Below are 25202 nucleotides of genomic sequence, written 5' to 3'. Positions count from 1 at the left end.
ATAAAATCATAATATCCCTCAAAAAGCATATTTCTTCTCTCACACACATTGATTCTTACCAGAAAACAACTATCAGAGTTATAACCAAAGGAATTTCAGATTTTAGAAACATATCTAAAGACAGACTTTGTACATCTGTATTCAACTTACATGGCATGTTCAGGAAAATCAAGCTAATATGCTACCTACAAAGATGCCTTGTAATCAATGCCAGAGTTTAGACACATTGCAGTTCTGCCCAAATTTATTCTTTATATAGCTAAGCAGACTATTTGGAAAAAAGGTGATTCAGGTTGAGTGAGTAAATAGCTTCCAGGCTTTCATTTGCCAAATCAATGAATTTATCCAGTGTCAACATGTTCAGCATCAGGAAATGGCAATATAGGGGCTCTTCTTTGCCATCAAACATTTCAAAATTGCCATTTTAGCACACTTAAGCAGAGTAGGAAAAACATCTCCCAGTAATCCCAAGGAAGTTCAATTGACAAGAAGGTACCCAACAGCACCGAACCTGATTCTACCCCAGCAACTGAACAAATCACAGACAAAGCATAAGAATGTAACACTGTCTATCAATAATGGGTCAGACCAAAGGTTCATCTAGCTCCATGTTCTGTCTTCTGACAGTGGCCAATGCCAGGTGCCCCAGAGGGAATGAACAGAACAGATAATCAAGTGATCTCTCCCTTGTTACCCATCCCAAGCCATCCTGGCTAATAGCCATTGATGGACCTAGCCTCAATAGCTATTAGCTCTTTTTTGAACCCTGCTAAAAGGCTTGCATCTCTAAGCAAACTGAATAAAAGATCATAGCCCCAACAGTGAGGACAGACCACTTTCAATTTATGTATTTTAATATAATGGAAAAATTGAGCAGAATATCTCACTCAGCGCATATATCAAATAATGTACTAATTTAGAATACAGTGTTTTCAGGAACAGTCAATTGAATGCTCTCCAAATACAGAACATTACCATAGTTCATTATGGTACCGTATTTTCCGGCGTATAGGGCGACTGGGTGTATAAGACGACCCCCTATCTTTCTAATTAAAAGATAGGGTTTCATCTTATACCCCAGCGCCCCCCGCCTCCTTTGCTCCCGGTGTCCCTGGTCTGCTGGAGATGGTCCCGAGCAGACCAGAGGCACCAGGAGCAAAGCCGCCAGGAGCGCCTGGGCTGCCCCCCCCCCCCCCCCCCCGCCGGAGCCCCTCCGCGGCTTTGAAAGCCTCGGGGGAAGCCGGCGGCGGGGCATCCCAGGCGCGCATGGGCTGCCCCCCCTCCGGAGCCCCTCCGCGGCTTTGAAAGCCTCGGGGGAAGCCGGCGGGGGGGCATCCCAGGCGCGCATGGGCTGCCCCCCTGCCGGAGCCCCTCCGTGGCTTTGAAAGCCTCGGGGGAAGCCGGCGGCGGGGCATCCCAGGCGCGCATGGGCTGCCCCCCCGCCGGAGCCCCTCCGCGCCGCCGCGGAGGGGCTCCGGAGGGGGGGCAGCCCATGCGCGCCTGGGATGCCCCGCCGCCGGCTTCCCCCGAGGCTTTCAAAGCCACGGAGGGGCTCCGGCAGGGGGGCAGCCCATGCGCGCCTGGGATGCCCCCCCGCCGGCTTCCCCCGAGGCTTTCAAAGCCGCGGAGGGGCTCCGGCGGGGGGGCAGCCCATGCGCGCCTGGGATGCCCCCCCGCCGGCTTCCCCCGAGGCTTTGAAAGCCGCGGAGGGGCTCCGGCGGGGGAGCAGCCCAGGCGCGCCTGGGATGCCCCCCCGCCGGCTTCCCCCGAGGCTTTGAAAGCCGCGGAGGGGCTCCGGCGGGGGAGCAGCCCAGGCGCGCCTGGGATGCCCCCCCGCCGGCTTCCCCCGAGGCTTTGAAAGCCGCGGAGGGGCTCCGGCGGGGGAGCAGCCCAGGCGCGCCTGGGATGCCCCCCCGCCGGCTTCCCCCGAGGCTTTCAAAGCCGCGGAGGGGCTCCGGCGGGGGAGCAGCCCAGGCGCGCCTGGGATGCCCCCCCGCCGGCTTCCCCCGAGGCTTTCAAAGCCGCGGAGGGGCTCCGGCGGGGGAGCAGCCCAGGCGCGCCTGGGATGCCCCCCCGCCGGCTTCCCCCGAGGCTTTCAAAGCCGCGGAGGGACTCCGGCGGCGGGGCATCCGGCGTACAAGACGACCCCCGATTTTTGGGGGATGTTTTTTAACTTCAGAGGTCGTCTTGTACGCCGGCATATACGGTATATCCAAACTATGATTCATAAGCCTTCAGCAAAATGCACACTTCTCCATCACACCATACACCAAACTATATGAGCAAATGTAGCTGGAAACACTTCTGTCTTGATCCATCTTCCTATCTTAATCAGCACCCAAGAAAGGCATAAAGAACTGGGTTAGGCCTGAAGTTAGTCCTAGCTCCTTAATAAACTAGCCCATACTAAATTGAATTTTGTACTTTTTAGTTTAGCAAATTGGTTTTTTTTAAATACCACATGGTTAATTAAAAACTTCCTCTTTCCTGTGTGCATTTGTTTGTACCACAGTGTTTTTCATTCTGTGCACACATAAATACTGAAAAAAGAAAAATTAGGCTGCAGAAGGCCAATTCTAAGCATTGCTCACAGCCGCCAAAGGTCCAAATGTGAGACAAAGATGAAACTAAGTACAAGAAAAGAAACTAGTACGAAAACTGAAAAGGCTATGGGATAACCTTCCACTAATTTTTCATTGGGGTCTTAAGTCTGAAGCCTAATTATGTTAATTTAATTATGTCACTATTCTCTGGTAACTGTTAAGAGACCATGTACCTTTGAGATTTGTCATGACAACAATGACGATGACTATAGTTAACCATAACATGGAAATCCCTTGTGGACTGCACTTAATCACCACTGGGATTTGTTCTTTTGGATTACATAAATTGTTAGAGATGGAAAGGGATTGGGTCTGTGATACACAATCTGCAGCCATTCGTTTCAATCTCTTTCTAAAGAAGCAGACTACTAGTGAGACTAGGTGAAAAAGTAGGAAGTAGGCTCCTTCTAGACAAAATGAACAGATTAGAGGATTTCATGAGCAACAAGGCAAGAAAGCTTTTGAAGATTGAAAGAGGGTTGCTATTTATAAAGGTCTCTTTGGAATCACTGTTTGTGAACAGAGATTTCTTCTATTTGGACTCTGCAGGGATCAAAGTCACCATAACACTGTATGACAGAGTCAAACTGTTCAAACATAAAACTCAGAAATAAAAATGAATATCAAGAAGTTGTTTTCAGAGAAGCTGTACCACTTTTTCAAACTACAGTCTTTCCCTGACAATGCTCCAAACACATTTGGTTTTTCTATCACGTTGTGTTACACTGCATGCTAACAAACACTCTAGGAAAAACAATATTAAACGTGTATTTTCCTCAAACTGAAAATCTAAGTACATTTATTATGTAAATTACATAGAGCCTTTGAATTTCTGGAAACTTAACCAATGTGGTCTTCACTGCCTGTAAAGGGTTGGGCTTTAGTGGAATAAAAATGAAAAACAGTATCTATCCACAAGAGGGCACTGTGACAACCTGCCACATATTACTGCTTTCCTCCCATCTTACTCTACCCAATAGGAAAATTATGAAGTTACTTGCTTTATGAATGAAACCAACAAGGAAACAGTGCTACTTTTGTTTTCCAGTTACCTAAATAGTTCAGTAGTTGACTGAATAATCATTAAAATTACTAAACTCGGCCTACTAAACCTAGTGTCAATTGAGACTTAACACATTCTCAAAGGAAACCTCACTAGGAGTTGTTATATTGTTGGGTTTTTTGAATTTTAAAAATCTAAAAGAAAACAATAATGCTTGGCAGGTAAACTGCAGAGTAAAGTAAACATCTTTAAGAACTCTTTGCTCATTCAACAACAGTTTTCTTTGACAACGCTTCACTGGAAGGCATGGTGACCTTCACAAAGATTTTGAGATGAACAAGCTTCTACCATTAAAAACTCAAAATTACAGCAGCACAACAAGCTTCATTACAACGCACAGAAACATATGGGATAATTTTTGAAAGTAACTTAGGAATGTAAATGCCATTTTCAAAAGTGAAGTAAGCACCACTACCTTTCAATGTCAATTAAGTTCCTACATCAGTTTTGAAAATCAGACTTCACTACTTGGGAAAATTTTACTCCCTTTTAAAATACACACACACACACACACACACACACACACACACACACACCCCCCCCCAAGGTGACTGGGAGATGGAGAACTGTCCTAGAGAGATAAACCCCAAAATGCTCAGCAGACCCTCAATTTGTACAAATCACCATGGCTTCAGGGACTTCAACAGAGCTATGACAATTTCTGCCACTTGACTGGAGGACATGGATTGGTGTTCACCTTACAATCCCATCAGTATGTGGTGGCCTAGGTCAGGCAAGCTAGTGATCCAACAAGAGGACCAAATTCAGTGATGAACATCACATGGCACCTGCAGCATGTTGTGCATATGCTGAGAAGAAGATGCCAAACTGAGCACCACCAAGACAGGAAACTTGTTATTCTTATAATACACAATCCTCTTATTATTGAAGATTACCACTACAGTAATTCAGACATTTCTGCATGTCTAAAGCAATTTCCACCTCTCTCTCACCTTTGGGTTTGGATTTCCAGCCACTCTGCATGTAAATGTGACTGGCATTCCTTCAAAGATTTTGTAATGTTTCAGCTTCATCTCAAAATATGGTGCCACACTGTTATCAATGGGCTCATCTCCATGCTGCACCTCGTCATCAGATTCCTCCACAGGGGATCTTTCCAGGCGGTATTCAATCTCACTGATCAATCTCTGCTCAAAACTGGAGACTTTATATTCCTACCAGACAAGGAAGATTCATGTTAGTGTCTGTTGTCATTTACTACATAGTATGATGTGATTCTAATGAATTTTTCCCCTAGGTCTTTGGCAATGGATTCCATAAAGAAGAAAATTGTACCATGCAGAAGAAAACAAGTTGTGCCCAAAATGAGTTCCATATAAAACAATGAAAACATCTGCTAGTAGGCATATATTGTGTTTCATGTCGTCCTAGGGTCTAATTTATAAGAAAGAAAAAAAGCCATTGGTTGCTTTTCTTCTCTCTTTTTTTAAACACGCAAAGCATAAAATCATGTATTCTTAAGCAGTTCATAAAGAAAAAAGATTTTTCCTGAAGAGTGTAAGCAGATTTAGGGTGGGATTTGTCTCTAGATGGCCAGGAGACCATATGGTTCACAGCTGGAGTTTGTGCAGAACTGTACTGCAAGTAGTACAATAAAAATACCATTCTTTTGTGTACATTCTCCCTGAGCAGTGAGACAGCTACATACAAGCATATAACAACAACAGCCACATTTGTCTCACCTATCAGTACCTCTACTCAACTGCTGCCACTAGGTGCCCTTCTTGAAAAAACAGTGACACAAAAGCAATCTATCTATCCACCCATCCACATACACTCTACCTATCTACATAACAAACAAGAGCAGAACAGGGAATTTTTAGTGTGAAATAAACTATTTATTTAAATGTACTACTGATTTGTACCCATAAGATACTCTTCATCTAGATATATTTGAGGTAAGCTTTATTGATCATTGCTTTTCTTAGGCTATAGAAACTAAAACACCCTTTTATAGTTTTTACATTATTTCTAACCATTTTTCTTATTCATATTGGTATCTCACGTTAAATCTTCTTTCACAGACTCTTTCTCTACAAATTTGTTTGATCTGGGGGCAACAGTAAGCCCCTCATCTCTACCCTCTGATGTGTTTACAGAAAATAACTATCACTTTTCACAAGAAAAAAAAAGAGAGAAAAGTTGGATTTTTGATATAATCAACATTTTTGCCTTTTTATAAATTTCTCCATGATATTTTATCCAATTATCTCTACTCAACTTGTATATATTCTACGTTACTTAGATGAAACAATGTAGGATGCAATGCTTCCACTATCAGTGGATCTCAGAATTACTAGGGAAAATATTTAGAGAGAGAGATAATAGTAGTGTTGTTAAAGTTAATCTGTCTACGGTTGCTTACTAAATATTAAATCAAACGCCATGAGTGAGAGTGCACCCAGAAATAAGTTAATGTTTGATCACTGCATTGTTATTAAACAAGAGGGGTAAAGGTGAAAGGTACAGGAGACAAAAAAGTCAATAGACAAAAAGAAAAAGAAAGAAAGAAGTTGAAAACCTTTTGATTATCCACGGGACTCATTATAGAAGCATCAAGAGAGCAAGCTTCCTGTAAAGGCAGAAAAAAAAATGAAGGCTAGCAGTAAGAAGATCAAGAGGAATCCCACACTACAATTTTTGGGAGTTCTTTCAGAAGAAAGTAATGCCTGTGGTAACATAAGCAAATGAATGGTTGAACAGCAACACTGGCATCAGAGCAAAAATGAAAAATGGTTTACTTGGCTTTTTAAAAAGACTTGCTGCTACAGTTCTGTTGTTGGTTTGCATACACCATTCAAATAACATGGATAAAAGACAAGTTAGTCTCAAGGTAACAGAGCATGTATTTTTGCCCTGAGAAACTGAAGGATCAGGATAGGAAAGGATAAAAAGAAACAAAGCTCAAAGTGGGAAGCAGATATTTGAGAACCTTTTCATCTTATTCAGTGTGGGAAAAACTAAGCAATAACCATGATATTCTCCATTTGATTGCTTTCACATATAACTCACAACATCTTTAGTCAAATCCACCCTGTCTTGTGTGCATCTATCATACCATATGGCGCTTTCTAGTACAAATGTTGTCTGAAAGAAACAATGGAAAGGAAATGATTATTTTACTGAGCATGTGAAGAGTTATGTAGCACCTGTGTAGTGAGCTCTTCATCTGGTTCCTGTATATTAAAGACGGTTGCAGCATTGTCAGCACCCAGTAGTCGACGTGCCATCTTCTCCTCATATGTTAACCTCTGAACCAAAAAACAAAACAGGGATGGGAGGAAAGGAAGGTGGAGAAGAGGAATGGGAAGTGAAGGAAAGTTATTTTTCACTTAAAAAAACCCAACATACAGCAGTAATTTAAAGAGCAATTAATGTTCCCATAGGACAGTGGTTCTCAAACTTTTTGGCCCGTGGCCCACCCAGCTTAATGCAAACCTTTCTGTGGACCACCAGACAGCCACCTCTAATGACAAAATTCCTTTGCTTATCTCTAAATACATTAAATGCTAAATTATTCATATTAGGCTACTGGAGCATAAAAACTTAAATACACAGCTATAACATAAGGGCATATACAACTAGGAAGGAAGGAAATATTATTAATGAAAATCAAAATAACTAAAGAGATTAAGCATTTTAACTTTATCATGTTAGTTTAGCCAAACTTCATTTTAAAAAAAATAAAATATTAGTTTCTGTCCCAAACAAAAGGTTTCAACATTGTTTTTATTTGCAGGAGCGGGGAAACTTTTTGGGGTCGAGGCCACTGCCCCACAAAAAAAATCATTTGGGAGGCCACATAAAAGTGAGAGGCAACCCCCCCCCCAAACTAATAAAACTCCACCCCTCACTGATGTGGCCCCCACTGAGACACCTCATTCCTCTGGTGCTCCAGTCCCACTGGGATGGTAAGAGGGGGCAGGAAGGACCAAGGTTCAGGGATGGGTTTAGTAGATTTTGTGAGCCCCCCATGCTCTGTACGTGACCAAAAATTAGGAGTTCAGTGTGCAGGAGAAGGCTGCCAGGGAGTGGGACAGGGATGGGGGTGCAAGAAGGGTGAAGGTGGGGGGGGGTCCACGTGGGAGGTAGAGTGCTGGAGTGGGGCTCTGTCCAGGAGGGAGGGTACAGGAGTGGGCTGGGGGTGGAGGAAGAGAGGGAGAGTGCAGCAACAAGGGAGGGGGCAGAGTCTGGCCAGGAGGAAGGGTGCAGGAGCAAGTCAGGATGCAGGGTGTCTGGCCGGGGAGAATAGGGAGGGTGCAAGAGCAAGGGAGGGTGCAGGAGCAGTCTAGGGGATAGAGTGTCTGGCCAAGAGGAAGGATGCAGCAACAAGGAAGGGTGCAGGAGCAGGCCAAGGGTGTGGGGTCTCAGCAGGGGAAAGAGAGTGTGTGCAAGGATGGGGGTGCTGAGTATGAGAATGAGGGGAATGGGAGTGGCGCTTACCAAGCTTTGCACTCCCCACCATTCCCAGGCACTGTGCCCCAAGTATGGCCTCCCATACCGGATTCCAGGTAATGGGAGCAGTGGGGAAAGCCAGGAAGCATGTCCATGCACTGCTGTTCTCCCAACCGGGGGTGGGACCTGCAAGGTTGGAGCACTAACCCGGGGATACCTACTGTGTGTGGGAGGGGCTGAGCCCCTGTGTGCAATTACATGCTTCCTATAAGCTTTATTCCAATTGTTTCTTACAGCCACTTGTTTTGTCTGGTCTTAAAATTAGACTGTAAGCTTTCTGAGACAGGGACTGTGCCTAGCGCAATGGGCCTTAATCCTGATGGATTCACTGGGCACTAATATAATACAAGTAAAAAATTATCTGAGAAACGATGGCCAATCCCCCATTAAATGTTATGTTTCAATACCGGCTGGCCATTGTTCAAAAGTTCTTCTTTGAAACGAAGTTTTCTTTCCAGATCTTGTATGACAGCATCTTTTGTCCCTTGAATCTCTTCATCAGATGCTATCCTAGCAGTTCTACCTGTTTTCTTTGGAAATCCACTGCAACACAATATAAAAAAGAAATTTTTTTATGAAGCCATTAACTTTTTAAAATATCTGGGTAAAATCCTGCCCCTACTGAAGTCAATGAGTTTTTGACACTGACTTCAGGAGGGTCAGGATCTCACCTGCCAAGTCCAAACTCATGAAATTCAAGCTGTGAACCTGACATTCTATTCTTTATTATTATGTTCTTCAGGCCCATGTCTACTGGTACCACAGTTATCAGTGATAAAGCAGAAATCTAGCTGAAGTCAAACAATTCTTCTTCTAACTCATTTTGTTATGATCTGAAAGTCGGTTTCACGGCAAAAGTTTAAATGTTTGTTTTTGATTTTTTTTTCTCAACTGTTAGTTCAAGTTGAAATGGTGCTGAAGTGGGTGCACACAAAACACACGCACACAAAATAGAAAGCAAAGTTAGCAACAACAATATAACAAACATGACAATAGCACTCAGGTCTGTTGGCAAGTGATTTTAAAGAGGTCACCACCAGTCCCCCTAAGTTGGGCCTCTGACCCTATTCACTGTGTTCCCTCTTCCAGCTTAGTCCCCTCCCACTACTGTTCCCAGCATCGCCCCTTCACCCACTGTACATCTGTACTTTACTAGCCCAAGCAGGAGCTAGTAAACTGCAGATTTTCTCAAAAACAACCAATCCAGGGCTTGTCTACAACCTGTTCCCATTTCCCACCCTTTCTGCATCAGCAACTCCTCCCCCTTTCTCTGTCTCTCCCCTCAAAAGTCCTCTGGCTCCTCCCCATCTGATATAACACAAAAATTGCTTAGACTGCCTGCTGACTATTCAGCTGTGCTCACAGTAAACCTCCCCCATAAATTAAAAACACTGGCTGGGTATGTAGAGGGGTGTGTGTGAGAGAGAGTGTGCATGTGTAGCCATAGTCTATATATTTCCTATAAAAACCATCAAGTAGAACTGCAGCACCTTAGAGACTAACAAAATATATTATATATATATAGTATCATGAGCTTTCATGGACAAAACTTACTTCCTCAGATGAGCAGGGACATCTCTCTAGTGGGTTTTGCCCATCTGTCTCTATATATAAATTTTTTTTTCCTGCGGGATGACAGAGTGATGTCATCATATCACAGTGTCTATAGGCTGCTGGATGTGTGTGTGAGAGAGAGAGAGGAATGGGTAGGTAAAGCTCAGGCCCAAACTCCACCCCTTCTGCCTGAGGCCCTGTCCTTAGAGCCAGTTCCCACCCACTTGCCAGCCCAACCCCCTCTTGAGGCCATGTGGTCCACCATGGCGTTGACCTTCCCCTGCTGCCAGGGGTGGAGTCAGGCCTGGCGTGCTATGGCCTTGGCCCTCCCTTGCTGCAAGGAGCAGAGCCAGGGCTGCTGCAGCCTTAGCTGGGTGTGTGTAGGTTAGGGTTAGGCCTCGGCATGGCTGGGAAAGGGGAGAGCCAGAGCTGGGGCTGCCGGGGGAGATGGTGGTGGTGGTGGAAGGAGAACTGGAGCTGGCGCAGCCGAGGGCACAAGGAGGGGGCTAGGGGCTGGCACAGCCACAGCTGGGGTGGCTGCAGCCTGGCCCTCCCCAGTGGCTGGGGGAAAGTTGGGGTTGCCTACACCAAGAGAGAGGGGGGTTGGCAAGTGTAGCGAGAAGGGGGCACAGCCCCCTAGTGATTATATATTAGTCTCTAAGATGCTACAGAACTACTCACTGTTTTTTCAAGTTAGTTATAGACTAACACAGCTACCCCCTCTGAGACTTTTATACTTCCTAACAAGTTTTTTTTTCCAAAGCTGTAGGAACTCTACCTCGGTGATCAATGATACTTAGATCAATTAGGCTGACACAGATGTGGTGCTGAGGGATGTGGATTTTTCACATCCCTTAGCACTGTTGCTAAGCTGACTAACTTAATAGTAGACCAGGCCAGAAAAAAGTAGCAGAAAGCTAGTGAACCTGAACGAGCACTAAGAGCATAGCCCTCAGAAAATCGTAAAGAAAGCTTTTGCGTCAAGGCTGATTGAAAGGGGTTTGGAGTAGGGATGTGAACGACTAGTTGACTAGTCACTTCCCCCACTTGTTGCCTCTATCAGAAAGAGGCAGCAAGAGGGGGAAGACGAGAAGCGGCAGCTCCACATGGAGCCCGGGGCCAGATCCTGGGCAACAGGTGGTGCTGGCACTTTGAAATGCCACAAGCAGCCTGGGCCATCTGGTGAGTCCAAATTGCATTGACTATTCGATTAACCAACTAATCTAAATTTAACATCCCTCGTTCAGAGCCACACGGAAAGAAGCTACTTCCTATTTAATTCATGTGGTGTTCAGGGAAACAGCCTTCCTTCTCTATATTTTTTTGGCATCAGAATGGCATCAGAGATACCCATCTCACTCATCAATTTCTCCTCTCAATGGAAACAATTTCTTATGCCCCCAGTTTCGGCCATTTGCTTGAATTAAAAGGGGGATAACAATATGTTCATCAACAAAATGTACTTAGATTTCCAAAACATGAATCAAACAATGAGGTAGCTACTTCAGGCGACCTGCCTTTTACATAGAACTATAAGAAATGTATATAGCCAGCAGCTCTTCAAAGTCTTAGCAAATAGATACACCTTGTAACAGCTTTAGACTGGGGCTGGAGAGACAAGGGGAGATGGGAGAGCTGTGACCTCACATGGAGATAGATGATCTATTCTTATCCCCCTCTCTTAAATCACACCTATGTACACCAAAAAAATTACCTCTTCTCATATACATTTTTCTACATGAGCTTCAATATGGCTATAAGCAACTGGAGATAAAGAGAAGGATGTTGGGTGTGTATGATCATAAGGGTAGTGATGCTATTGTGTAGCAAATACAGAAGACAAGCAACATGGCAGGGGGCTAAAAAGTGAATCCTTAGGGAAAAGCAGAGATTCAGGAGGCAAAGCTTTGGCCTCATTAAGGATTATGTATGCCATTGCTACCTCACTGCCCCTACTCCATTAAGCTCTGTCAGTGGCCACTGGTGCCCACTCATCTCATTCAACACTGAATTTACAATTTACTCTCCAGGTCATGACCCCAATAATGAGCAACACCAGCAATCAGGTCAGACTGCCAACTCAAGTGATTACCCCTTCTACTGCTTTGGTTGCCCTCCAAACCATCTATGTATTGTCTTTTGCAGTAGCTTCGCCATTGCTATGTACAGGCAGTCCCCAGGTTACACGGATCCGACTTACATCGGATCCCTACTTACAAACGGGGTGAAGCAACCCCGCACTAGCTGCTTCCCCCCAGCAGACCAGGGAGACGCGAAGCTAGCGGCCCCCCCCCCAGCAGACCAGAAAGACGCAGAGCAGCTTTTCTCAGCAGACACCTCAGCTTGAGAATAAAGGACTGAGGGAAGTGAGGTATGGGAGAATAAAACTGAGCTCTGGAGAAATGTTTGGCTAGAGTTTCCCCTACAATATGTACCAGTTCCGACTTACATACAAATTCAACTTAAGAACAAACCTACAGTCCCTATCTTGTACGTAACCCGGGGACTGCCTGTACTTATCTTGGTACACTACATCCTGAGACTTTTCTTCTTATTTTTAGCTGCTCATGTGCCTATATTTAACCTATTCTAGGGAAAAACAACAGATAAAATGCTACTAAATTATTTGTGCATTTGAATGTGAATAGCCAATATGATTTTCCATGCACAGGGGGAGGTTTAGGCTGTTAAACACAATTTAAAAAGGCAGAATTAAAATATAGGTGCAAGTAACTGTCAGAACAAAACTGTGGCAGAAAGTTTTGTGCTGTCTTTCAAAATCAGGCCAAATTTTCTACTGACTTCAAAGGGAGTTTCAAAGGTGCTCAGCACTCCAGTCCTTGCCTGTGCCCAATATGTAGATTTAAATGCATAACTTCAAACATATACATTTGAAATTTTTTGGCTGAGAGGGCACAAAGATACTGCCTGTAGGCTCACCATGTATTTTACTTATTTCACCAGCAGAAACTCTACAGCATTGAATTTTGTAACCTTGGCTCATCTCCAGCCTGTTTGGAATACTCACTGTAACATTTATTTAGAAAGCAGGCCAAATTAGCAACACTTTTCATGCTTTGATTATAGAGTGTGCATTATATGGGATTTTTTCCACTCCTCCTTCCCACTGTTCTGACAGAGTAAACATGGGCAAGAGGCTGGTAGTTCTTACAGTCTGAAGGATGTATTCATGTTTGCCATCAATGTGGCTCAGTTTCACAGAAATCCAACATTCATTTGATTCTTTTTATAACCAAAGCCATGCAAAAGTCTGTTCTGGTTTCCGGCACACAGCAAATTCCCATCCTTGTAAAGTATTTTCAATTACTTTAAAATGCAGAATTATGATAAGCATGGGTCACAAGCTTTGAAGAAGCAGCTGCACATAGAGAACAAATGTTTTTAGTTTGGTCTTGTCATGAATATTATGAGGTCTTAAAACCCCAAAATTCAGTTCTTCTCAGCAGTGCTAATTAAATGCACTTGGATTAATGAAGGACTGCCTATGGCAGAGACTTGATTAAGGGATGATGCTCTCAAAATGAAACAGAGGTAACCAAGTTTCATTGGTAACCAAGTATCTTGGCAAGGAAAAGGAAAGAGACTGATTAAAAGAAAATCAAATCTTCCTCATAGATCAGCTAGGATGAAATCTGGTATATACAAAATATATTCCAAGAATATTTGACCCTTTTTCAGAGATTCTATAAACAATAAGGGAGCCACTCACTTAAAAGCTAGGTTCTTATCACCCAAGACTTTCATTTCTGCAAGGCATACAATTAAAATACATGTTACCAAATAAAAACCACAACTATCTTTTTTTATTAGTTTCCTATTAAGCCCACTCCACTTGTGCAAATTATCAGTTTATTTTTGTTTTTATATTGGCATTCATCACCAAAAGAATCTGAAGACCCAATCAGTAAAGATATTTTTAGGAATCTAACTTCCATTGATTTCAATGGGAAGGAGACTAAACATCTTTGAAGATCTGGGCTTGAGTGCCTTCTGGCTTCTATAATTGAGATTACATCACAGCCATTGTGAATCATTTTTTCAAGGATGGGCAGGCACATTTCATTTCAGTTTTTAAAAAAATCCAGCCCTTTCTGAAACTCTGGTGATCTAGGCAAAAGAAATCTTAACTGTCGTCTCCCCACTACAATTACTGTAAAGGTTGTGTTTGGAATTGGTAGTAATAAAAATGAATATATTAGTACAGTATTGACTAGAGCCAAAGGCAGAGAAGAATGAAACATGCAAATTTCCCTACTCAACATAGCCCATGGATCTTAGTCTGAAACACTCCAGTTATTGCAGTCCTGGGTCTCTCCTGAGCAGTAACTGACAAATGTGCCAAATATATGTAATATGAACAAACATCCACAAGGGATTAAGAGGAGGCCAAACTCAGTTTATTTGTGATGTATCCAAAATCAACCTTGGTCTCCAACTGCTGAAAGACTAGTGGATTAAGCACATATATACCACTACCAACACACCATAACTGGTTTTCATATACAAAAACTATTATCCGAATGAAAAGAAAAGAAAAGAAACTCTGTTGACTGATTTACAGACATTTATGTGACCTCCCTTTACACATGATTTGTCTGAAGTAAAGTTCTGTGCTTTGGTCAACAGGGACTATGGGTATAGGACATTAGTTAGGTTGGTATGCCAAAAAGCTACAAAACAAGGTAAATAAATCAGTACATTATTCTTCTCTCCAACAGAGTGCACATGCATCACTGGTTTGTTTAGATTAGGCTAACCGTCACTGGTCATTTTTAAATGTTTTGCATATGCAGCAATCATTTGGAAAAAGAAACAGATAAAACGCATCTGGAAAATAAAGCTTTCCAGATGAAACCAGGGTCAAGATGCAGGAGGTCAGGTTTTTGGCTACTGCACCAACCCTGAGTGTTTTTCCCTTTGATGTAAAGTTCTTGGTCTGTACTTCATTTACCCTTGAGAAACTCACAAGTAAAGTAATTCACATCTCAGAATAATGATATTTTGTTTTTAATTGCCAGTGAATAAAAACAACAAAAATAAATACAATCCTCTTCCCCACCCCCCCCAAAAAAGCAACACTACATTTAATTTGGGTCAAACTGAAAATTATATATTTTAAATCTTAGAGTATAAAAAGTAAAAAGGCTTAATTTGGAGCTGAATGAAACATATTGTTCAGTCAAAATACATTTTATTTGAACTTTTAACCATTTAAAAAGTTTCTGCCTGCGTTTTGTTTGTTTGTTTGATTAAAGGAAATTTAAAAAAATCTCAAACCAAAATATCAAAATGGTTTGATATCTTTGGATTTCTTTTGATTTGAAAAATTTGGCAAAACCAATAAATTCACAAAACATTTCAGTGTAATTGAATCAGCAAAAAAAGTTTTGGCCAAACATTTTTCCTACAGCATTCCTTATACAAACATTTGGTTTATAATTGTGACTCAGACACAGTGTGACACTGAGCGTTCAAATGCATATGTAAAGCTAAGTGGTTAGGACAGTGGTGCCCAACGTGGTGCCCACGGGCGCCATGGCACCTGCCGGGCCATTTCTGTGCGCCCGCTGAGTGATCAGGGCCAGCCCTGGGCGCGCGGCACATGGGCAGACCTGCCCCCAAGTGCGTGGTGCATGGGCTGTGCCGGCCCCAGGCGCACGGTGTATGGGCGTCCCCGCCCCTGGGCACGTGGCACAGGAGAGGTGCCGGCACTGGGCATGCAGCGCATGGGCTGTTCCGGCCCCGGGTGCGCAGCGTATGGGCAGCCCCACCCCTGGGCGTGCGGCACAGGAGCTGCGCCAGCGCCAGCCTTGGGAGTGTGGCGTATGAGTGGCCCCGCCCCCGGGCGCGGCCCTGCCCCCTTGTGCCCAGCGCGTGAGTGGCCCCGCACCCGGGCGCCCAGCAGCCCCAAAAGTTTGGGGACCACCAGGTTAGAACATACGTTTGCAGACTCTTTGGGTACGTCTAGACTACATGCCTCTGGCGACAGAGGCATGTAGATTAGACTACCAGGCATAGGAAAATGAAGCGGCGATTTAAATAATCGCCGCTTCATTTAAATTTACATGGCTGCCGCGCTGAGCCAATCAGCTGTTTGTCAGCTCAGCGCAGTAGTCTGGGCGCACGGGGGTCGACATCAAAGTCATTTGTCGACCTCCCAGGTATGCCTCATAGCACAACTGAGCAGAATCTGCTCATATCCTTTATAGCCATACAGGACTTAGCTTCCTAGAGAACTACTCGTGGAGCCCAAGATGAAGCACGCAGGGAGAATAGGGCCGAAAGCTTTCAACAATAAGGAGCAGTGTGGCCCATTGCAAAAGTCATTGGGTTAGGAGTCAGGAAACATTGATTCTACTCCAGGTCTTTCCACTGAGTTGCTATGTGACCATGGGACAGTTACTTCACTTCTCCATGACTCTGTCCTCCCTCCCCCCCTTTTGTTTTGTCTATTCGGATTGTAAAATCTTTGGGAAAGGAGCTCTTTTTCTCTGTGCAGTGCCTAGCTCACTCAGGTTCCAATCTCCATGGCGGCCTCTACGTGTTACTATAGTACAAAAGAAGAACAATGGGGCTCATTAATTTAATGGAATGATGAACTGTCATTTTAACAAAAGGCTCCCATAAAAGTTCCCTCTCTCGGCCTATGACAAATCCTGTGAGTGCAACCTGGAAATGTAAAAACCAAAACCAGCCAATCCTGACATTTGCTGAAATTCAGGTCATTTCAATAGCAGAAGCCTTTCACTTCAGACATGTTTTCATGAGCCCCAGAGAAAAGTTTGGCAGGGACAAATAAACATTATGATGATGAGAATAGCTCCTGCAGGGGCAGAGAAACCACCTTAACTTTTACCCTCAATTTGGTGGTGGAATTTTTAAGTAAGGGGCTTTGAGAAGTCCCATCCAACACATTGATGTTTTGGCATAAACCACGCTGACTATAAACTCAGATTGAGTAAACCATGACTGACATAATTCAGAAACACCAGGAAAATATATGCCAGATTTATATAGAAGAGCAACCAACTATGTTCTAAAGTGGGGGGTGTACTTCAAACAGGAGACTGAGTGTTCTACAGTGACAACACATACATGAGTGGCTGTCCCTTGTGACGCTCACCATCATCACTGACAGACACAGGGAACCTGAAGGTCAGCAAAACATTTGGCATATCAGTAGTTACTGAGGCAAAGTTCAATGTACAGAGTAAGTCTGGAAGAGCAGACCAGCTGCTTTGGCTTAAGTAAAGGCAAAAACATTGCACAGTTCTCCCTGCATTGTTCCTTATCCCCATAATTTCCATAACTTTGATTTACAGTGCTGAAGAACATGGAAACAGCATTTAAATTTAGCATCAGCAATGAAAAAATACAGCTTACGTTAATTTTACAAAAGTGTAAACAGTTTTCATTCCAAAGTGATGTTTTCTTTTTTGTTTAAAAGTTTAGTTAATTTGCTACTTGCTGTTTCTATGCAAGTCTACAGTCGTGTCCTTTTAAAAATTCTGTGCATCATGATATTTTTCTCTGTTAGTGACCTAGGCAACGCAACTGAAGAATGCAATTGCTGGAAGGAAGGAATTAGATATGGCCTACAGACAAGATCCTTTTAAAGGGACATATTTATAACTGAAAATACATGTTTATTCTACTTTGAAAGGGATGCCATCTGTCGTTGTTTAACTAATCCTATGCTTTCTTTCTAGTGGTTTATATTTTGCATTTATAGAATCACTCTGCAAGCCAATATTTTGTTGTCAGTGACACCCATCCAAACTTACTGACTTGCATGGTTGCAAACGAGAAAAATATCTGGATTAGTATAAAACTTTTGTTGTGATGACTAATGAAACAGACTCTGGTCTACATATATTGTCTAAACAAAATGGGCACAATTCTAGATTCTCACATGCATATTTCCCTTTGAAGTTAACTGGGTTACCTTCCGCATTGTTGAAGGCTGAGCTGAACCAATAAATCTGATAATATGTGGAGTACATTAGATTAAATAGGAAAAATAGAGACCCCCCCCCCCCGCAAAGAACAATGAATGAGCAATAAGGTACTGGCCAAATTCAAACTCAGAAATAAACACTATTCAGACCCCATAATTCCTCCCTGAAATTTTAATTGACTACAGCAATCTTCACGTAATCTAATGTTACTACACGGTGGCAAAACCAAGTGTTCCATCCCACATATGATTGCATTTGATGGCTGAGTAAAATGATCGTTATGTCCCTTACTCACTACATGAAAGTGTTAGTGATTGTACCCTGGCAGTACTAAATATTTTATTCAATTGACTTTTTTTCCCCAGTAAAAAGTGTGCAAATAAATATTTAATGATTTGCTAGTATGAGGTGGTCCAACTGGTGGCCTGAGGGAAGGGGAGCCAAGTTGGAAGGAGGAGAAGTCTGGAAGAGGAGCCAAGCTGTGGGAAGTGGGAGTATAGAACTAGGAGAAGAGCTGGGACTGTATGTAATGGAAAGTAGGGGGAGGGGAAGGGAGAGACTTGAAAGAACTGGGGCTTCATGGAACAGAGAGCTGAACTAGTGCAGGGCTAGAGTCTCCCTGGTAGACTCAGGGAGAGTCAGGCTGATGGTGGTGGTGGGGGCAAATATGAAAACATTATCATTCCACTGCTGTTGAAAAAAAATTTACTTTTGCTACTTTAAGCACTGCCCTCGTTTAATACTTTATTAAATTAGTAATAAAGAAACAAACGAAACAATTTCTACCACAAAGAATGCCAATGCATGGTAGACTGCAATGCTATTCACTCAGATTTGTCCCAAGGGTCCATCAGGCCAAGCTGCCCCCACCAGCTTTTTCAGTTCTTTAAGTGCCACTGGTTGTGCAGGGGTTGCCAATTCCTATGTTGCCATTTCTAGGGTTGCCAATTTTCTAACTGTACAAAACCAAATACCCTTGCCCCGCCTCCCTTCTATGCCACATAATTCATTCTCAGATTCATGTTTTGTGTGGCCAGAAGTGACCACTGTGATCATCTTGTGACCTCTTTCATAACACAGGCCTTCCGTGAATTAATTCCTTTTTGAACTAGAACAAACAGGAACTAGGGTGTGGTTGCTATATGTTGACATCATCCTCATAAGAAATCAGGATGTCTCCTTTTACACTTTGACCTTATGTGGGCTACTTTATTTCACATGCTTGCCTTGTCTTCCGTTTTACAGGAAACTTCCATCCTTTTTTCTAAGGCTCAGCCCTAGCCCTTCTTTCTAGGCGTGACACTTTGTAACCCCGGTACCTCTGGGTTTGCTGCCTCTGTTTTAATTGCTTGAGCCCTGACATCTCTTTTATTACAAACTAAGCACTCTCTCTAACTGTACATCCCATCCCCCCCCCCCTCCCCCCCCAAGGCCTGAACACATTACTTTTTCCCTGGACCATATCTGTACCCAGTTGGCACAGCAAATCAGTTTAGGGGAAATGGAGAGAAGGCTCCATGCTAACTTGTGGCTGTGAAAGGAGGAACACTATGCAACAGAGTTGTGAGGGGCTACATGAATCTTGAATAGAAGAGGTCCAAAACAAAAGTAAGTATACTTTCATGAACATTTTTAAAAATAAATATTTTTTTCTCATTTCCTTCAACATTTCTCATGATATTTTGGTTAGATAAAGAATTTGAAACTTTTTTTTAAATAAATTTTTTGTTTTAGTGAGGAAAAAACCCCACTTTCAGTTTTTTATGTTTCCCATTCACAATTTTTTTCCATAGGGGAAAATATGCTAAAAAGTAAGAGAAAGTAGGATTTCACCCACCAAAAAGAAACAAAAATTTTCAATCTTTTCATTTACAATTTTTAAAAACAATACTAAGATCTTCGCAAAAGTGGAAATAAATTTGTGAACATTTCAATTTAACCAAAAAGTCATTTTTGATGAAAAACAAGATAATCCAGCCAGTTCTGAATCTGAATTGGATTCATATATTTTTTCATTACATTTAAATGCACATAGCATCAAAGAAATCTACAAAATATACAATAAATACCATTGTAATCAGACCACCAAAGAGTATAATTTTTAAAAGTCTTCCATAAGTATTCTAACTCATCTGTGTGACAAATTTAGGTTATATTTCAGATTCTGACACAAGACTAAGTGGTTCAAAGATTCGCTATACTTTTTTTTTTTTCAGATCTTTGATCACTCTGCCACAGGAAGCTAGAACAGGGACAGAAGAATGTAAATTATCATGTGAAGATAACACACACAAAACATGAGCTGTGAATATCTGATTCTTAAGTACGTTAGGAAAATGGCAAAGAAATAGCAGCAATAAAAATGAGAGAGAGAGAGAGAGAGAGAGAGAGAGAGAGAGAGAAGGTGGCATTGATTGAAAGTGACCATGACATTTTTGCAGGAATGTTCTCTCCCTAGTAAAAGTACTTGGATAAGAAAGGTAGCTAATGTAAAGCATTAAAAAAATCAAATCAAATCAAATAAAGGATCTCACTTCCACTAAAGCTAACGGTAGTAAAATTCTATTTTAAAGCTAAAACAACAAGGAGCCCAATGGCACCTTAAAGACTAACACATTTATTAGGGTATCAGCTTTCATAGGCTGCAGTTCATTTTGTTGGATGTATGAAGTGAAAAATACAAGTGCCAGGGATATATACATACGTACAGAGATGGGAGTGTTACATCAGTATTATTGAGGCTAATTGAATCAGGGTGGATGTGGCCCACTTCCAACAGTAATACGAAGGTGAGCATGCCTAAAGGGAAAAATTACTTATTGTAATGAGCTAGACCTGAGTTTATACTGGACACTCCAGTGTTGATAAAGATATTGCTCATTGATTTTCATCTACAGAATACATTCCACATTGTGACTAGTTCATTTTCAGCAACCTGTAAAACATCATTTGTAATCACATTTAGTAGATTGGGAAATGAAGACAAGAAATTAAAGTACTTGCTCCTGATGTATGTCAGAATTGAAATTACAAGTATCTGGCTCTAAGTTTAGCACTCAGATGATCACACTTCACTGTGTTACCAAAGAAACAGTGTCTTCCTTTCAGAATCAGTGGACATCACGAGCAGGCAATGGAAGGAGTACAGGCTGGGATTGGGCTGTTTATCATCCTTTTTATAGGTTGCAGAGCTAACTAACTTATGCTGCTCTGACATCCCTGGAGTGGATGCATTCAGTTAATTTTGTTCAGTCTAGCCTCATCTATATTACTAACTGGCTCTGTGTATGGAGATCCATGCAGTACTGCAATGAGTAGAGGGGGACAGCAGAAAAAAAAGTGAAGAACGGGAAGAAAAGAGATAGGAGAGATGGTTCAACTGTTGTAGTACCATGAGCTTTTGTGGGTAAAACCCATTTCTTCAGATGAGATGATCTTGAATGGAGAAAAAAGGGTTTATTTATTTGGGTTTGTTTATTCTGAGGGTCCCCTTTTTTCTTCCATTCAATATCATCTCATTGGAAGAAGTAAGCTCATGATTCTCTCTCTCTCTCTCTAAATATATAAAGTCTCTAACGCAGGGGTTACCAACCCGTAGATCAGGATCTACCAGTAGATGTTGGAGTCTTTGACAGGTAGTCCCGATTGGTTTGGCCAAGAGGCTATCAAGGGCCAGCACTTCAGCTGACCCTCCCCCCACTGCTGCTCATCTCCTGCCCTTTGCTTTGGAGTTCTCCTCTCTCCCAAGCCTCCTCCTTGCTGTGTAGGGCAGGGGAGGGAGAGGAGGGCGGTGATGACAAGATGCTTCTGCTCCCCCTTCGTATCCTATCTCCACAGAGCAGAGAGGGGGCACAACAAGACTTGAGAGGGAGTTGTTGGCTGCTTTTGGGAGTGCTGCAGGGCCAGGGCAGGGGTGAGCCTGCCTTAACCCCACTGCACCACACCTCACGAGCCACCTGAGGTAAGCAGGGCCCAGCCGGAGCCCACACCCCAAACTCCTACCCCAGTCATGAACCCCCTCCTGCACTCCAAGCTCCCGCCCTAGCCCCAGGCAAGCCTGCATCCAAACACCCACCTAGAACCTGCCCTCCGGCATCCCAACTGCCTGCCCCAAGAGCGGCTCAGAGCCCCTCTCACACTCCAGGTACTTAATCCAAGACCAGAGCCTGTGCCCCAACCTTCTGCCCCAAGTCAATGAGGATGGGCAAGAGAGGGTGGATGGAGTGAGCAGGGGCGGGGCCTCAGAGAAGGGGCAGGAGGGAGGCGGGGCAAGGTTATTTATACTTGAGGGAGATCTTGGATTGCACTTAAATTCAAAAAGTGATCTCGTGCTTAAAAAGGTTGGAGACCACTGCTCTAAAGTGCCACAGGACTACTCATCTTTAAGTTACAGACTAACATGGCTACTACCCCTTTGAGACAATTGCTGTAGCGTCAGACAACTTCTTGTGTGACGTTGGGCAAATCATTCAGCCTCTCTCTCTATTAGCTGAGTTCTTCATCTTTAAAATGGGAGACGTTTCTTACAAAGGTGTTGGGAGAATGAATATATCAGAGACCACAAGGCACTCCTGTAGTACAGTAACTGGGATTATAGAAGGACAGGAGATGATAAAGAAGAAGGGAAGAGTGCAGGGGAAACAGAGGTGGTGAGATGGGATGAGACAAATTAGAAGTTTTGGGAAGACAAAAAAATGAAAAGTCCGAGACTAGGTAAGAGACTGAAATAACTTGGGGGAAAAGAAAGGAAGGAAAAACATAGGAAAGAGTGGCAAGATTGATAGGAGATGAAGGGAACGAGAATACTGTTAAGCAAGACAAAAAGGAAGCAGAAAAAGACTAAGGGAGGATGTGATAATATGCAGTAGAAGGAAAGAAGAAATGTGGTAGAAAAAGAAAATTAAAACTAAAAATTAAGGAGACAGAACAAGTTGAATTTTAATTATGTAATAGATCTTTTAACATAACTAAATGTTATAATTAAAATGCTTTGTTTACATTACAGACAAATTCGTGGCTGACAGAATTTTTTCAAAAGTACCACAGGCGGTTACATGCAAACAGCTATACCGTGTTTTGGTAAAACCAGTGACAGATTGGGACCTTTGTGGGCTACATTAAAGAAAAAGTACCTATTTCAGAGCTGCATGTACCTGTCAACCTGTCTCTGAACAAATACTACCATTATAGGATTGGAGTCAATGGAAGGAGGAGACAAGAGGCAAACAAAACCAAGAGTGAATGAAACTACAGGTTGAACCTCTATAGTCTGGCAGTCTCAGGACTTGTTGAGTGCCAATCCAGAGAATTTGTCAAGCCACGGGAGGTCAATATTGTAGCGAGTGGGTTTCATTGAAGGCAAATATATGCAACAACGCTTGCAATGCTTCTTAATAATGTATGACTGTACTGGTATACCCCATAAAAGCCTATGCATAGCCAAGACTTATCAGCTTTATAACACCGGAGTGTTAGTGTTCTTACAAAATTTTATTGTATTGGCACAAGGAAGTAAGTAGCTGAAGCATAAAATCCATGCTGACGTTTAGCAGCACTGCCAACACTTCCACTGCTTGTAGGGCTCTTAGAAGACATTTAGGTTAAATCAGAGCTAAATAACAACAGCACAGAACACTGAGAGCCAGGACTGGCAGCTGTAAACAAACTTTATGGGACTGCAGGAAACTTGACCACACACAATAAGCAGATCCGGCTAACTAAAATGCCAGACCATGGATGTTGCTGGACCAGGAAGTACTGAACTAAAGAGGTTCAGCTTGTATTCATTTTCTCCGTAGGTCTGTTTATTTTGTAGCCAAATATCATAATGAATCATGAGATGTAAATTCAGATGAACACTTTAAAAAAACAAAACAAAACACTTTACTTGAATCTGGTACCATTTTATGTCTCCCTTTTCTTCCATCACATGCCTTGTAATGAAACAACAAAAGTTCCTATTGCACCCAATCTACAGCTGATCAAGTCATCTTGATATTGCGGACATGTTTAGAAAGCCTTTACACTTATAAATGTACTAAGCTATTCTAATTTTTGTTCTTCAGCCTCTCTCTTTATTCTCCAACAATGGAATGAGAATCTAGTGCCAATGGAAAGCCAAACTGAACTACACTGGGCTTTTGGCATGCACCAGAACAATATTTTAAGCCTTGCAGGGAGACAAAAGGGAAAGCAAATATGTGTAGCATGTGCCCCCTCCTACCTCTTATATATATATATATATATATATATATATATATACACACACACACACACACACACACACACACACACACACACACAAATAAACACAGTTCTTCCAAATCCCAGGACCACATCCTATCTTCCCACGCACCCACAGAAAAAAAAAAAAAAAAGATAAACCAAGCATCAGTAGGCCATTGTGACCCCTTCGTTTTCCATCTGTGCAGGTTTGTTCCATAAGCAGCATACATCATGAGATTTCTCATCAATGACAACTTCCTTGACATTCACTCATGGACAAAAAGTCACCAGAATCAGAGACCAACTATCACCTTATAAAAGTGATCACAAAACTTTAGGCCAAAGAAACATTTCCTTGTAATTCCTTCTACTGATTCAACACATTTCCCCACTCCTTCAGTTAGCCAGAGTGCAGAGAGCTCAAAAAGCTATAAAAATGAAGAAGCAATATAATTAAATAAACAATAGCAGTAAATGTAAATTGTTGATCAGCTGTTTATACTTACGGAGGCATAACACCTTTTGGAAGTCCTAGTGCATTGACAGATACAGGAGGTGGCTGGGATGGTAACATGGAGCTGAGGAATGCTGCTGGTGACTGATTGGAGGTAGAGAATCTAGCAGTTGGAGAGAGACTGTGGGAAGGTGAGGGAACTGAGGAAGGGAGAAGAGGAGGAGGGGGTGGGGGAAGTGGGAAGGAATCAGAAACTGAAAATGTTGCAGTTGGGCTAAACACTGGTGGAGGTGGGGGAGGGGGAGAAGAGGAAGAAGGAGACCACATGTACTCCCCTTCTGGAGCAAACGGCTGGGAGAAAGGTGGAACAGGTGCTCTGCCAAATTGTTTCTGGGAGGCAGTTGGCGACATAGGGGATGGAAGGCTAGATGTAGAAGATCCAGATGAAGGAGTTACATAACCTGATGCAGGGCTGATGTTCTGAGCAGCAATGAACTGTTTAGGCCGGGCATAATTGAAAGTGCTGGATGGCTGCATGGTGGGGGAAGTGTGGGAGTTGAGAATGCTCATTTGTACAGGAGACTGGCTGGACACCAGCTCCTGGAAAGAAGGGGGAGGAGGAAAAGGAGGAGATGGGGGAGGGTTTTGATGTTGCTGGTGGTGATGGTGCCGATGACCACTTTCTTGTTCCAGACGAATTTGGTTCTGTAGTTGTTGTAATTTTAATGGGTCCCTGCATGAGAAGAAAGAAAGTTAATCAGAGGGGTAGTGATGGAAGAGGAGAGGATTAAAATAAAGAGACATATTCATTATCTAGACACTATTTTGTCTTCTGGACTTTTAGAAGC

The 25202-nt window shown here is 42.8% G+C and overlaps 2 protein-coding genes across 7 annotated transcripts in view; one reads left to right on the top strand and one right to left on the bottom strand.

Annotated features, from left to right (window-relative positions):
- PALLD (palladin, cytoskeletal associated protein) overlaps positions 1–25202 on the bottom strand; it is a 324324-nt gene that overhangs the window by 30220 nt on the left and 268902 nt on the right. For 4 of the 5 annotated variants that reach the window (XM_075931128.1, XM_014574906.3, XM_006111687.4 and 1 more), the window contains 5 exons: positions 24407–25087; positions 8550–8685; positions 6837–6938; positions 6209–6259; positions 4620–4841 (listed from right to left, as the gene is read on the bottom strand). In XM_075931128.1, coding sequence (XP_075787243.1) covers positions 4620–4841; positions 6209–6259; positions 6837–6938; positions 8550–8685; positions 24407–25087 — 1192 coding nt within the window. The remainder of the gene's footprint in view (positions 1–4619; positions 4842–6208; positions 6260–6836; positions 6939–8549; positions 8686–24406; positions 25088–25202) is intronic. The other variant, XM_075931129.1, reaches the window with a different exon arrangement.
- Positions 1–25202, top strand: part of CBR4 (carbonyl reductase 4) — a 169949-nt gene that overhangs the window by 91637 nt on the left and 53110 nt on the right. The window contains exon 7 of one of the 2 annotated variants that reach the window (XM_075931140.1): positions 22681–23886. The exons of the other annotated variant lie outside the window; for it this stretch is intronic. Within the exon in view, the coding sequence (XP_075787255.1) occupies positions 22681–22796 (116 nt within the window). The 3' untranslated portion in view covers positions 22797–23886. Of the gene's footprint in view, positions 1–22680; positions 23887–25202 lie in introns of those variants that run through there. 2 annotated transcript variants of the gene reach the window in all.

The sequence above is a fragment of the Pelodiscus sinensis genome, chromosome 5, assembly GCF_049634645.1.
Source record: "Pelodiscus sinensis isolate JC-2024 chromosome 5, ASM4963464v1, whole genome shotgun sequence".
Classification (NCBI taxonomy): domain Eukaryota; kingdom Metazoa; phylum Chordata; order Testudines; family Trionychidae; genus Pelodiscus; species Pelodiscus sinensis.
Note: the sequence above shows the minus strand (reverse complement) of the source record. Positions and strands in the feature narration are given on the sequence as shown.